Source organism: Giraffa tippelskirchi, chromosome 6 (assembly GCF_054371585.1).
Source record: "Giraffa tippelskirchi isolate mGirTip1 chromosome 6, T2T-mGirTip1v1.2.pri, whole genome shotgun sequence".
Taxonomy (NCBI): Eukaryota; Metazoa; Chordata; class Mammalia; order Artiodactyla; family Giraffidae; genus Giraffa; species Giraffa tippelskirchi.
Genome location: NC_137280.1, coordinates 164,641,645 through 164,656,022, shown reverse-complemented (window position 1 = coordinate 164,656,022; position 14,378 = coordinate 164,641,645). Strand labels below are relative to the sequence as shown.

At 39.3% G+C, this 14,378-nt stretch overlaps 2 protein-coding genes across 7 annotated transcripts in view; both read left to right on the top strand.

Annotated features, from left to right (window-relative positions):
- Positions 1-14,378, top strand: part of MCTP1 (multiple C2 and transmembrane domain containing 1) — a 544,348-nt gene that overhangs the window by 48,481 nt on the left and 481,489 nt on the right. The window contains exon 1 of one of the 6 annotated variants that reach the window (XM_081498746.1): positions 6,541-6,654. The exons of the other annotated variants lie outside the window; for them this stretch is intronic. Within the exon in view, the coding sequence (XP_081354872.1) occupies positions 6,591-6,654 (64 nt within the window). The 5' untranslated portion in view covers positions 6,541-6,590. Of the gene's footprint in view, positions 1-6,540; positions 6,655-14,378 lie in introns of those variants that run through there. 6 annotated transcript variants of the gene reach the window in all.
- On the top strand, positions 3,778-6,321 carry LOC145509599 (casein kinase I-like). Its single transcript, XM_081498750.1, is given in 3 exon segments — positions 3,778-4,380; positions 4,383-4,476; positions 4,682-6,321. Coding segments are annotated over 3 exon segments (1,020 nt in total). The 5' UTR covers positions 3,778-4,238; the 3' UTR covers positions 5,466-6,321.

Genomic DNA, 14,378 nt, shown 5'->3' with positions numbered 1-14,378 from the left:
CATCCCATCCTTTGTCACCCCCTTCTCCTCCCGCCTTCAATCTTTCCCAGCATCAGAGTCTTTTCCAACGAGTCAGCTCTTCGCATCAGGTGGCCAAAGTATTGGAGTTTCAGCTACAGCGTCAGTCCTTCCAATGAATATTCAGGATTGATTTCCTTCAGGATGGACTGGTTTGATCTCCTTGCTGTCCAGTAGCAAATAAATAGGCTGTCAGTTATTATTAACATAGGATGTGGAGGCAACATTGGCATGTAAAAGCTATATGAATCAACTGGTATGAGATGCCTCCAAGCTATTTTTGTACATTTATCTGAGAAACAAGGAAAAAATTCTTCTCTTAAGCTAAGAAAAAAAAAGAAAAGAAGCTCTCTGTAGTTGACTTGGTTTGATATTCATATTTCAATGTATATTCTGTTTCCAGCAAAAAACCTTTTAATATGTTCACCACCAATTCAGGGGCATGTTCTGATGTGTGTTCTTATTCATACATGGCAAGGAGGATGCTGAAAGAAGTAATTTCATGTCTTTTCCATTGAGACATTAAAGACTTGTGCTTTTCTTTTTAAACATTTGAACTGAAGAGGTGATCAGGAAGAGAGCATGTGACTGGGGGTGTTATAGAGAGAACTGATGCACCAGACAGATATCCTTGGATGATGCCACTAAGATTCCATCCAATATTCTGAGGGTTTGTCTGTAGAAATTAGCCATTTTTATGGAGTGTTTTCTGTTGTTATGAAGTGGTGGTTCTAAATTCTGTTAGAATATGCCTGCTTTTTTTTTAACAGCAAGCAATTTTTAATGACATTTAATGTTAAATTTTATAGTTTCAAAATATTGATATTATGTACACTCTATTATAAAGGATAATGAAAGAAAAAATTCTGTAGCAAAGTTATACACACGCACTCACAAAATCACAACTCTCCCATATGACCTCCAGATGCACCCAAAGGGGCATGCTACTCTCCTTGGATTTGGAACCATCGTAATAAAGTAACATTGCACACAACTATACCTTACAGGTTTGCCTTTGATATTTTTTATATTTTTTCTTCTCTTTTTAATCAATGTATTTCTTTGTGATTCCTGACAAATGAGTATAGGAATAGGAAGGATTGGATGTATGCCATCTACTTCTTCAGGGTGATTCTAGCCAAAGGACTGACATATGCACGTGGTATGCTGTTTAGACCTAAAAGTCATGCACTCCTATGTCATAACATTGTGAGTTTCTTCTGAGGCAATATGAGATGGTATCTGCCTAGACGTTTATAATGATGACATAGGATATTTGTGGTGTGTCTAGATTCTTTACTTCATGACATTTTATTATCAAAGGATTTTCAGAAAAATGTTATTTGCTTTCTGCTAAAAGGTCACTGATTAACAGAATAAAAAGAAAATCTCAAAGATACCTTTGAGACAAGGGAGTACGTTATGATATTTACTGAAATGAAAACTTCTGACCGAGAATGTGCAGTATTGCCTATTATAGTACATACGATGTTACAAAATTTTATTGGGAACTTAAATTGTGTATTAATGCTTTTAATTAATTCAGGATGTGTATTTAATTTTAATAAATTAATATTTATTTAAAAATTTAATGAATTAAAATAAAAATTAAGTGGCTTTGGTCATTTAACATAGTAGAAAATTAAGAAGCAGGTATGTATCTCAAAAACAAAAATTAAAAATCAATTTGGAAAATTGGGGGCATACAGTTAAAAGGGAAGTCATACTCATGGGCTTGTAATTAATTTTAGGATGCAAGTTTGTTAAGATGTTGTATTAAAACAAAATTAGAACTGTAGCTTAACTATTCCTGTTCATGGGTTTTTCACCTTGAATATACTACTAATCCTGTGGAAATTGCTGAATAGTATCCATTTTTCATCCTGTGGCCAAGCTGATCTAACTTCTCTAAGAGGCTGAATGACACGGAGGGTAGGAGTGTGTACTCTTGACAGTCTGAATTCCAGGTCTGCCTCTTATTAGCTGGGTATAGTTGGGCAAGTCATCTAACCACTTTTGGTCTTAAAGTGGGTATAATAACAGTATCCACCTCTCATGAAGTTGTTGTGAAATTAGATGGGTTAACGTGGATAAAACACTAATAGCTGTGTCTGGCACCGAGTAAATGCAGGTGTGGGTCATTCATGGGTCTTACACATGTCAGTGAGGACAGCGACCTCTCCATTGTCTCTCTCTGGATCATCATCTCTCTCTAGCTATCACCATACCCTTGAGTGAATGGACTTCCCTTGTGGCTCAGCTGGTAAAGAATCTGCCTGCAATGCGGGAAACCTGGGTTCAATCCCTGGGCTGGGAAGATCTCCTGGAGAAGGAAAAGGCTACTCACTCCAGTATTCTGGCCTGGAGAATTCCATGGACTATATAGTTTATGGGGTCACAAAGAGTCAGACACAACTGAACAACTTTCACTTTCTGAGTGAATGGGCACAGCCTCTCTGTTTTAGCCCAGAAGTGTCCCAGGATGGATGTGTATCTTAGATTGGGTTCCCTTGAAGCTGACCTTGAGAGGACACATTTGTATGAATGTGACTTACTAGGAAGTTTGCTCAGGAAAGCGGATAGAAGGTTGGGAGTGCAAGGCCAGAAAGGAAGCAAGCCCAGCAAGGACGTGACACCAAATGAAGTTGCAGAGGGCAACTGGCTCAGTCTTGCAGGTGGGCCCTGGAGACACCACAGGCCACACCCTGGAGGTGCTCAGATCAGGGCAGTGGAGCTGGTATGACCATCCTCCCCAACCCCTTGGGCACTGGGTTAAGGGCCACTCCTAGGGAGAGAGAAATTTCCAGCTACTTTTTTCTCTGATATGGGGCTTGAACAGGAAGAATTTTTGTCTGGATTGCTAAAGACCCTGTTGTTCAAGGCTGTACAAAGTATTCAGTTTCTCTATCCATAATGAGTGAGTTGACAACTTTGCTTTTGCTTCATGAGTGTTGGTCCCTTTTGAAATGCCTGTGTGGTTTGATTTCAAATAGATTCTGGGGAAAAAGAACAGATGATATGATTTAGTAGTTTAACTTCAACTCTCTGTTTAATTTGGTTGCTTAGTTTCTTCCTAAATGTACAGAAGAATGTTCACCCCAGAGTATACAGTGGTGCAGAGAATCTTCACACGTGAAGTGTGTCGGTGAACTCATGTTATTTGCTTGGCACTGTGTGATAGGCTTCTGAAGGTACTGCATTCGGTCCTTATCACACGCGTGTGAGTTGGGCATTAATCTGACTTTAAGGCTCGGGAGATGGAAGATCAGAGAGGTTAAGCCTTCTGCCCAAAGTTGCACAGAACGAGAATGAAGAAGGAACCTTGCACAGAAGTTGAAGGTTGTACTCTTTACTGGTTCCTGTTATGTAGGAAGAAGAGAAAATCCTTGTATCCTGATTTTAGGTGGGCATCTGGAGACACAGACTTTTCGGACTTTGAACCATTTTGACTTTTTTACTGTCCCTGAACTGTGCCAGAGGAGGGAGTTGTGTGTGAGTGTGTGTGTGTGCGTGAGCGTGCACATGCACACAACGTACACGTCTGTAAGAGAATTAGCGTAAGTGATCGTTGTTAATAAAGTTTATTTCTCTGAGCACTGAAAGCACAATGATAAGTTACAGACCATTGTTTGGAAGTTGCCCACCTTTTCAAACACACTCATTGCTTTTCAGTGTGAAGGAGGCATACTCTTTGGACGTGAGAAACAGTAACCCTGGATAAAGGATTAAGAAAAACGCATTTAGCCTTTCCCACAGTGCTCTGCGCTGTGAAGAAGCGGCTCCCGGGGACTGGGGGCATTTTGTGTTGGTTGGAGCCGGAGTAACAAGATGGCGGCGTCGGCGAAGTGACAGGGGTCCCTCCGGGCGGGAGCCGGCGGCAGTGGTGGCAGTTGTATCGCCGCCCTAGCTTCACCGCTCTCCTTTTCCAGCCCGCGACGTCACCGGGAAAGCGAGGCAGCGGCAGCCGCCAGAAACAAGTGGCTCAGCCTGGTAACCGCCAGAACTCCTTCAACAATCTGCGGCCTGGCCAAAAAACCTGACAGCAGCGGTGATCAGGTTCCCCTTGGCCGATTCTGGACCGTATAACGCCGAAAAAAAGCCATCGTTTTCTGTTTCCTGCCGCTCTCCACAGCCTTGCTTCGTGGTCGAGCCCTAGAGGCCTCTATCCTCCCCTTAGAGGTGTCGGGGCTTAGCCCCAGCCTCCATTTTCGTCTCTCAGGATGGCGAGCAGCAGCGGCTCCAAGGCCGAATTCATCGTCGGAGGGAAATATAAACTGGTACGGAAGATCGGGTCTGGCTCTTTCGGGGACATTTATTTGGCGATCAACATCACCAACGGCGAGGAGGTGGCAGTGAAGCTAGAATCCAGAAGGCCAGGCATCCCCAGTTGCTGTACGAGAGCAAACTCTATAAGATTCTTCAAGGTGGGGTTGGCATCCCCCACATACGACTTCCTTGGTATGGTCCGTTGGTTAAGACTCAGCACATCCAGTACACAGGGTGCGGTTCCATCCCTGGTCTGCGAACTAAGATCCCACGTGCTGTGTGGTGGTGCAGCAAAGTAAAAAAACAACTTGATTTTCCAGTTCCTTGCAGTAGCCAAATAGCAGCATAGAGTGTCATTCTCTAGTGAAAATCTTCTGGATCTCAAACCAGTTCAAAGGTGGTATGGTCAGGAAAAAGACTATAACGTGCTAGTTATGGATCTTCTTGGACCCAGCCTCGAAGACCTCTTCAATTTCTGTTCAAGAAGGTTCACAATGAAAACTGTACTTATGTTAGCTGACCAGATGATCAGTAGAATCGAATATGTGCATACAAAGAATTTTATACACAGAGACATTAAACCAGATAACTTCCTAATGGGTATTGGGCGTCACTGTAATAAGTTATTCCTTATTGATTTTGGTTTGGCCAAAAAGTACAGAGACAACAGGACAAGGCAACACATACCATACAGAGAAGATAAAAATCTCACTGGCACTGCTCGGTATGCTAGCATCAATGCACATCTTGGTATTGAACAAAGTCGCCGAGATGACATGGAATCATTAGGATATGTTTTGATGTATTTTAATAGAACCAGCCTTCCATGGCAAGGACTAAAGGCTGCAACAAAGAAGCAAAAATATGAAAAAATTAGCGAAAAGAAGATGTCCACACCCGTTGAAGTTTTATGTAAGGGATTTCCTGCAGAATTTGCCATGTATTTAAACTATTGTCGTGGGCTGCGCTTTGAGGAAGCCCCGGATTACATGTACCTGAGGCAGCTATTCCGCATTCTTTTCAGGACCCTGAATCACCAATATGACTACACATTTGATTGGACAATGTTAAAGCAGAAAGCAGCACAGCAGGCAGCCTCTTCAAGTGGGCAGGGTCAGCAGGCCCAAACCCCCACAGGCAAGCAAACCGACAAAACCAAGAGTAACATGAAAGGTTTCTAAGCATGAATCAAGGAACAGAAGAAGCAGAGCAGATGATTGGAGCAGCATTTGTTTCTCCCCAAATCTAGAAATTTTAGTTCATATGTACACTAGCCAGTGGTTGTGGACAACCATTTACTTGGTGTAAAGAACTTAATTTCAGTATAAACTGGCTCTGGGCAGCATTGTGTCCTGAGTTGTAGCCGCTGTAATTGTGAATATTAACTGAGATAGTGAAACATGGTGTCAGTTTTCTATTGCATTTTTTCAAGTGGAAAAGTTCACTAAATGGTTGACACACACAAACTGGTGGAGAAATTGCATATGCCAATTTTTTGTTAAAATCTTTTATTTTGAACTATACTGCTTTGAGATCTCATTTCAGAAGAACGGCATGAACAGTCTTCAGCCACAGTTGTGATGGTTGTAAATGCTCACAATTGTGCATTCTTAGGGTTTATCCATCCCTGGGGTTTGCAAGTTGTTCACTTAAAACATTCTTAAAATGGTTGGCTTCTTGTTTGCAAGCCAGCTGATATGGTAGCAACCAAAGACTCCAGTGTTTGAGCATATGAAAGACTCTGCCTGCTTACCTGTGCTAGAAATAACAGCATCTAAAGTGAAGACTTTAAGAAAACTTAGTGACTACTAGATTATCCTTAGGACTCTGCATTAACTCTATAATGTTCTTGGTATTAAAAAAAAAAAACGCATATTTGTCACAGAAATTTAGTTAACATCTTACAACTGAACATGTATGTATGTTGCTTAGATAAATGTAATCACTGTAAACATCAAAAAAGAAAAAAAAAAAGAAAAACGCATTTAATTCCTCCAAATTCTAAGAAGAAGAGTAAAGGTTCATGCCTTCATTTAGGTCAATCTGTGTGCTCATTGTGTTTCTAAACTTGAGTTGCTTTGAGATCCTTGACTCCTTTGTTGCAACTGATTTTAGACAGTTGTTCAGATGCAGAGAAAATGGAGTGTAGACTGAGTCTTTGGAAGCTTCAGCGCGTTATGCATTATTTGCTAATAGTTGGATCTAAATAGTTCCATAGAACGTGACGAGTCAAGAATGGATCTCAAAAGTTCTTTTGGTTTTATCAGGAAGATGTCTGTAAGACTAATTCCCCATTTCTCAGGGGTATGAGGAGCTGCTGTGTCTACCTTACCACAGGCAGGAGCAGCTTACCTCCCTACAGCCCAGAAGGTACGTGGTTATTCTGGGGTCCACTGTTATTGGAGAGGGAAATTCCATGACGTGCTCTTTCTGGTAGCTGATGCTAACTTAATTCACCAGAGTTGTTGCATTTCTCATGTTGTTAAAGCCCAGAGGTTCCTCTATTTGTATTGTATTTCCTGAAGTTTACACATGATTTCCTGCAATTTAAATATATTTCTTAGAAATATTTTCAATTAGCCTCATTGTTTGCTATGAAAAAAACTTAGAGAAACAGAAAATTGTTTCTATCCAAGTCATAAATGTTTTTCTAGGATCTTTAAAGATTTACAAATATGTGGTTTTTAGGCAAAGTAAAGGAAATGGTTTAGAGTCTTTAGACGTGAACTTTGAAGTTAGGCTCAAGTTAATTTTGGAGAGGAACTGTAATTTTCTGCTATACCTGAAGAAAATTTCTTCTGAGTATTGTAGTGTTTGGCATTCCTTTCACATAAGACTGCTAGTCAGTTATTTTTTCTGAGTTTAGACTTTTTATTATTGCAATATTTTTTCAGAAATATGCAAGAGAGACTTGTGGGATTATTACCAATTAAATAGTAACTAATACAGTTATTAATGTCCTTGGTTAACAATTATACCCAACCATGAGCCACTTGATAAGCAAAAAGACCTGGTTCACTCCCCCTTAAAAAATAATAGTTGGTCATGTGATGGGATATATTAAAAAACACAATGAATGTGTATTAATTGCATACTTTTAAAATGTGAAAAAGTGAAAGTGAAAGTCACAGTTGTGTCTGACTCTTTGTGACCCCATGGACTATACAGTCCATGGAGTTCTCTAGGCCAGAATCCTGGAGTGGGTTGCCTTTCCCTTCTCCAGGGGATTTTCCCAACCCAGGGATCGAACCCAGGTCTCCTACATTGCAGGCAGATTCTTTACCAGCTGAGCCACAAGGGAAGCCCTTTAAAATGTGAAGAGGGATACATAAAACTTCACTGTGACAAAAATATTTACAATGGCTCTTGCTAAAGTGATGATTTTTAAACCAGTACTAAAATTCTACCTTTAAAAGTAAAGAACTTAGTAGAAAAAGAGAAAGCTTCAGTTTACCTTTTATCATCTCATAAACATTTTTCATTTCTCTTTGCATCGTATAATGATATAAACAAAGAAATCCCTGTGATTCAATCATGAAGTAGAATCCTTTTAACGGTTGAGAAAAAATAGGAAATTTTATTCAGATACCAAGCACAAAGAAACTGTGTTAAATAGCCAAGAATCCATGTTTATTTTGTTAACCAAAGACTAATGTTAAAAGTCTTTGGCCAACTGATGTGAATACTGATGCAAAGAACCGACTCATTGGAATAAACCTGATGCTGGGAAAGATTGAAGGCGTAAGGAGAAGGGGACGACAGAGGATGAGATGGTTGGATGGCATCACTGATGTGATGGGCATGAGTTTGAGTAAGCTCCAGGAGTTGGTGGTGGACAGGGAGGCCTGGCATGCTGCAGTCCATGGGGTCGCAAAGAGTCGGACACAACTGAGCAACTGAGTTGAACTGAGTGTAAAAGAATCTTTAAAATGACTAAAGTTTGAATGTTAAAATATGATTCTTTTTTCCTGTTTTTTTATTTTGCAAATGGAGTCCACAGTTCTATAAAGTGACCTTCATATTATATAGCTTTCCATCTCTTATCACAAGAGTGTGCTTCAGAATAAATTAATATAGGATTCGAAGGAATCTGGAACCACCTAGAGAGCTCTAGTGGCTCCTCCAGGCTAGGTGTCCGAGACAAACTCTTTGGCGCTGATGTTTTCTGGTTGGACTCATCTTTGGTGTCAGCTTTACTGTTGTATCATCATCAATATCATCATCCACCAGGCTCAGTTATTCCAAAAGGGCTCTTTGGTTCTATAGCACCTGCAGTCTTCCCGAATATTATTGAAACCTTTTCAAAAAGCTTTTTTCCTTTGTTCATTGACTCATGAAAAGGGAAACTGTTGCTTTTAAGATGATACCACCAGTACCCTTAAAGAAATGATGTCACTCTGTCAGCCAGCTGTGTAAAAATACACCTTCAGCCAAAGACATTTCTGGTAAGTTAGATTATAAAATACAGTTCCTAATTTAAGCTAGTCATCCCTCAGAATCTATTCTCTTTCTTATTCAGTAATAGACATACTAGAACTTCTCATTTTGACTTACGGCATGGATGGCTGGAGTAAAGACCTTATTTTCCAATCAGTTTGCAGCAAGATGAAGACCTGGCCATGCAGCTAGCTCTCAGTCAGTGGGCTGCAAGTTGGACAGTTAGAATCAAGGACCCACCTTGGACTGTGAGATTGAAACTGCCTGCTAAAGATGGCAGAGCAGCAAAGTGGATGGAAGCTGGGTGTCTGACATCATGAGATGTCGTAGGAGACCTGGCTCGATCACCTCTAATCTCTTTATTTTTTGATGGAGACGAATAAACTGTTGGGTTTCATCACCATATTTTCAGTGATTGGATTTAGATTATCTTTTTAGGGTCCAAATACCTTGACAGATACACCAAATTATTTTTCTTTTTGATCACTTGTGAGATGATTTTCTGTGTAAAATGAATTCCTCAGGGTAATAAAGTTCAGTGGCACGTACTTGGATCCACAACAGCATTGAACACTGGTCTTACAATAAGACCTTGTGTGTCAGACCTCAGTGATCAGAAAATTCAGTTTGGTAGAACAGGTAGATGGCCCTGGCTACTGAGAAACCACAGAGAGCCTGTGTCAAGTTCACGAAGACTTTATATCCAGCAACTATTGTCTCACACCTGAACAAATGAAGCCACCATGTGTACCTGAAGCCAAAGGGGAATGAATTGATTTTAATATTAAAATGTTTTGATGTTTAAGTGAAAAGTGAAAGTCACTCAGTCGTGTCACTTTGTGACCCCATGAACTGTACAGTCCTTGGAATTCTCCAGGCCAGAATACTGGAGTGGGTAGCCTTTCCCTTCTCCAGGGGATCTTCCCAACCCAGGGATCGAATCCAAGTCTCCTGCATTGCAGGCAGATTCTTTACCAGCTGAGCCACCAGGGAAGCCCGAGAATACTGGAGTGGGTAGCCTATGCCTTCTCCAGCAGATCTTCCTGACCCAGGAATCAAACTGGGGTCTCCTAAAAGTGGGTCTAAATTTTCCAGAAGGCACAGGTTGGAGCGTAGCTGGTGGAAGCTTGGTGGTGACGTTATCAGTGTCTACTTTATTCTATCACCACCATCGCAGATGGCATTTCTAACCACATGTCTCAGATGTACCCTATTAGTCATAGTGGGAAGTAGGGGACCAAATCAAAGCCACCTGCAACCCCAAGCACTGCCCTCCTAAGGCACATTATTTCTGTTTTGGTCCATATGCAAAATCTGCCCAGACAGATGGCTCTGCCTAAATGGGAGACAAATTTAGGCTTATAAAAATGCTTAGACTGAAACACATTTACTTGGGATAAGCTTCCTACATGGAACTTTGTATTTTTTCAAAGTTATAAACATACAAACCTAAACTTCTCATTGGCAGTTTCTAGTGAGATCATAGGTCCCCTCACCCTGTCTGTTACAAACTATGTGTTTATGTGACTGCCAGCCCCTCTTCAAGGCAAGTTGGCCTGTTAGTCGATTTTGAAGAATTGAACATGGTCTGGCTGGAATGTTTGTCCATGCTAGTTGTAGCATCTATGCTGGACCTTGTATTTTGAGCATGCTAAAAATGTCATTTTCTTTCCCCATAAAGTTGAAAATGTTTTGCTTGTATTTAAATCATGTTAGGTCTCTTTTGCATAATTTTTCCTGCATTTACTGATGTTTGTAACACTTCTCAATTTAGTGCCATCTGTGAAACCATCAACTTGCTATTTACTGCCTCTTCTAGATCATTAAGGGAGATGTTATGGCAATAATGCTTTATTTACATGTCACTTTTCCAGGAAATTCAAAGTATATTTATAAAGTTATTGTATCCAACAATAACACCCCTGTGAGGTAAAGAATTTCACAGAGAGCATTTCAACATCAGTATGCCTTATTTTAGATAGAAGGGAACATTTCAGTGATTCTATTAGTAGAGTTTACATGTGTCTGTTATTAGGTGTTCTTGTTGCTCTGGCCATTAAGGAAGTTGTTGCAGTAGCTTCTGATGGTTGTATGATGAGCTGAGAGGTGGGAGTGATTGGGTTAGATTGATGAGTGAATTTTACTTTTCTTCCAGTTCCCTCTTGGTCCCAACATCTAAGTCTTAATTACTGTGAAGTAGTAAAAAGCCAATAAAACTAGAGGAAGACAGACAGAAAAGAATCAGGTAAAATGAATTATTAAGGATGATAAAAAATTCTCCATATTATCTCTCTTCCTTTTAAATTATAGTAGCATCAGTGTTTATGCATGTTTATAAAGGCCTGCCAACCAAGGAATCCTTTGTTAAAATGGAGAAAATGAGAATCTGTTTTCTTTACTGAATGTGTGATTTTTATTATTTTGTTTTTTAACAGTGTTGTTATGTGGCAGTCAGGTTTTACTTGGTTAAGCGTAGGAAACAATGACTGTTCTGTAGTTAATCAGTATTTTATCAACTATCTAGTGGTATAACCATTAGCAAATGCATAAGGAACTTCAACTCTATTTTAGCCCCTTTTTATCCATAGTTTTTTGTGTGTGTGTGATCTTATTTATTTATGTTTTTAATTGTATTGGTTTTGCCATATATTGACATGAATCCACCACGGGTATACATGTGTTCCCCTTCCAGAACCCCCCTCCCACCTCCCTCCCCATCCCATCCCTCTGGGTCATCCCGGTGCACCAGCCCCGAGCACACTGTATCATACATCAAACCTGGACTGGTGATTCCTTTCACATATGATAATTTACATGCTTCAGTGCCATTCTCCCATATCATCCCACCCTCGCCCTCTCCCATAGAGTCCAAAAGACTGTTCTTTACATCTGTGTCTCTTTTGATGTCTTGCATACAGGGTTATCTTACCGATTTACTAAATTCCATATATATGCGTTAGTATACTGTATTGGTGTTTTTCTTTCTGGCTTACTTCACTCTGTATAATAGGCTCCAGTTTCATACACTTCATTAGAACTGATTCGAATGTATTCTTTTTATGGCTGAGTAGTATTCCATTGTGTATATGTACCACAGCTTCCTTATCCATTCGTCTGCTGGTGGACATCTAGGCTGCTTCCATGTCCTGGCTATTATAAACAGTGCTGCGATGAACATTGGGGTACACGTGTCTCTTTCAATTCTGGTTTCTTCATTGTGTATGCCCAGCAGTGGTATTGTTGAGTCATATGGCAGTTCTATTTCCAGTTTTTTAAGGAATCTCCACACTGTTCTCCATAGTGGTTGTACTAGTTTGCATTCCCACCAACAGTGTAAGAGGGCTCCCTTTTCTCCACACCCTCTCCAGCATTTATTGCTTGTAGACTTTTGGATAGCAGCCATTCTGACGGGCATGAAATGGTACCTCATTGTGATTTTGATTTGCATTTCTCTAATAATGAGTGATGTTGAGCATCTTTTCATGTGTTTGTTAACCATCTGTATGTCTTCTTTGGAGAAATGTCTGTTTAGTTCTTTGGCCCACTTTTTGATTGGGTCGTTTATTTTTCTGGAATTGAGCTGCAGGAGTTGCTTGTATATTTTTGAGATTAATTCTTTGTCCGTTGCTTCATTTGCTATTATTTTCTCCCATTCTGAAGGCTGTCTTTTCACCTTGCTTATAGTGTCCTTTGTTGTGCAAAAGCTTTTAAGTTTAATTAGGTCCTATTTGTTTATTTTTGCTTTTATTTCCAATATTCTGGGAGGTGGGTCATGGAGGATCCTGCTGTGGTTTATGTCGGAGAGTGTTTTGCCTATGTTTTCCTCTAGGAGTTTTATAGTTTCTGGTCTTACGTTTAGATCTTTAATCCATTTTGAGTTTATTTTTGTGTATAGTGTTAGAAAGTGTTCTAGTTTCATTCTTTTACAAGTGGTTGACCAGTTTTTCCAGCACCACTTGTTAAAGAGATTGTCTTTTCTCCATTGTATATTCTTGCCTCCTTTGTCAGAGATAAGGTGTCCATAGGTGCGTGGATTTATCTCTGGGCTTTCTATTTTGTTCCATTGATCTATATTTCTATCTTTGTGCCAGTACCATACTGTCTTGATGACTGTGGCTTTGTAGTAGAGCCTGAAGTCAGGCAGGTTGATTCCTCCAGTTCCATTCTTCTTTCCCAAGATTGCTTTGGCTATTCGAGGTTTTTTGTATTTCCATACAAATTGTGAAATTATTTGTTCTAGTTCTCTGAAGAATACCGTTGGAAGCTTGATAGGGATTGCATTGAATCTATAGATTGCTTTGGGTAGTATACTCATTTTCACTATATTGATTCTTCCGATCCATGAACATGGTATATTTCTCCATCTGTTTGTGTCCTATTTGATTTCTTTCACCAGTGTTTTATAGTTTTCTATATATAGGCCTTTTGTTTCTTTAGGTAGATATATTACTAAGTATTTTATTCTTTTTGTTGCGATGGTGAATGGAATTGTTTCCTTAATTTCTCTTTCTGTTTTCTTGTTGTTAGTGTATAGGAATGCAAGGGATTTCTGTGTGTTGATTTTATATCCTGCAACTTTACAATATTCATTGATTAGCTCTAGTAATTTTCTGGTGGAGTCTTTAATGTTTTCTATGTAGAGGATCATGTCATCTGCAAACAGTGAGAGTTTTACTTCTTCTTTTCCAATCTGTATTCCTTTTATTTCTTTTTCTGCTCTGATTGCTGTGGCCAAAACTTCCAAAACTATGTTGAATAGTAGTGCTGAGAGTGGGCACCCTTGTTATCCATAGTTCTTAATGGCAAAAATAAATGTTATTTGTTCGCAACTCATACTACCTTTGCAAGTTAGTTCAAAAACTTTGGTCTCCCAATTCAGATAATGGAGACTGTTGCTGAAATAAGTTTGAGATCTATCAGTTATTGATTATGGAATTAAAGTTATGTGGCTTCCCTGGCAGCTCAGTGGTAAAGAATCTGCCTGCCAGTTCAGGATTAAAGTTATAATCATCCAAAAGAGTTTCTCATATTGACCAGGATTTCTAGCTGATATTTGTCTTCTAAATGGATGTTTTCTCTTGTTTCTAAAACTTGTTTATTAACTGAGTATTTATTTATAAATAAACTTAGTATAATAGTAGAAAGTCAAATGAATAAATATGAAGCCTTAGTTACAGATATCTCTCTCAATAAAAATAAAATCTTTATGGCATATTTTGCAAAGTGGAGTTCTGTATTTGCTTTTAAGCTGCTCTCTAAGAGACTGAAGAATATGTATGGATTTGTTGATGGGCTATTTTCTAAGGTTGCTATGTGTGCTGGGCAAGGCAGTGGTCTAGACCTATAGCTCATCTGTTAGGGTCATCCAAAGTTCATATTAAGTCTCCATATATTAGAACAGCAATAAGACCTAAGGCCTGAAAGACCCAAGGCAGTTAGAATAGAGCCTCCCAAATTTAGTTGATTTGAGTATTATCCTCTCATATTTGCCTTGTATACTTGTGACCTTCATTATTTACCTAATGTTTTACTTTTACATCAACGCAATTTGAGGACTTAAATAAATTATTTTTAAAGAAAATATTATATTAATACCACAAATCATAAAAAACTCATAAAACAGATGGTTACTATAAAAATTAATAGGATGAAAAATG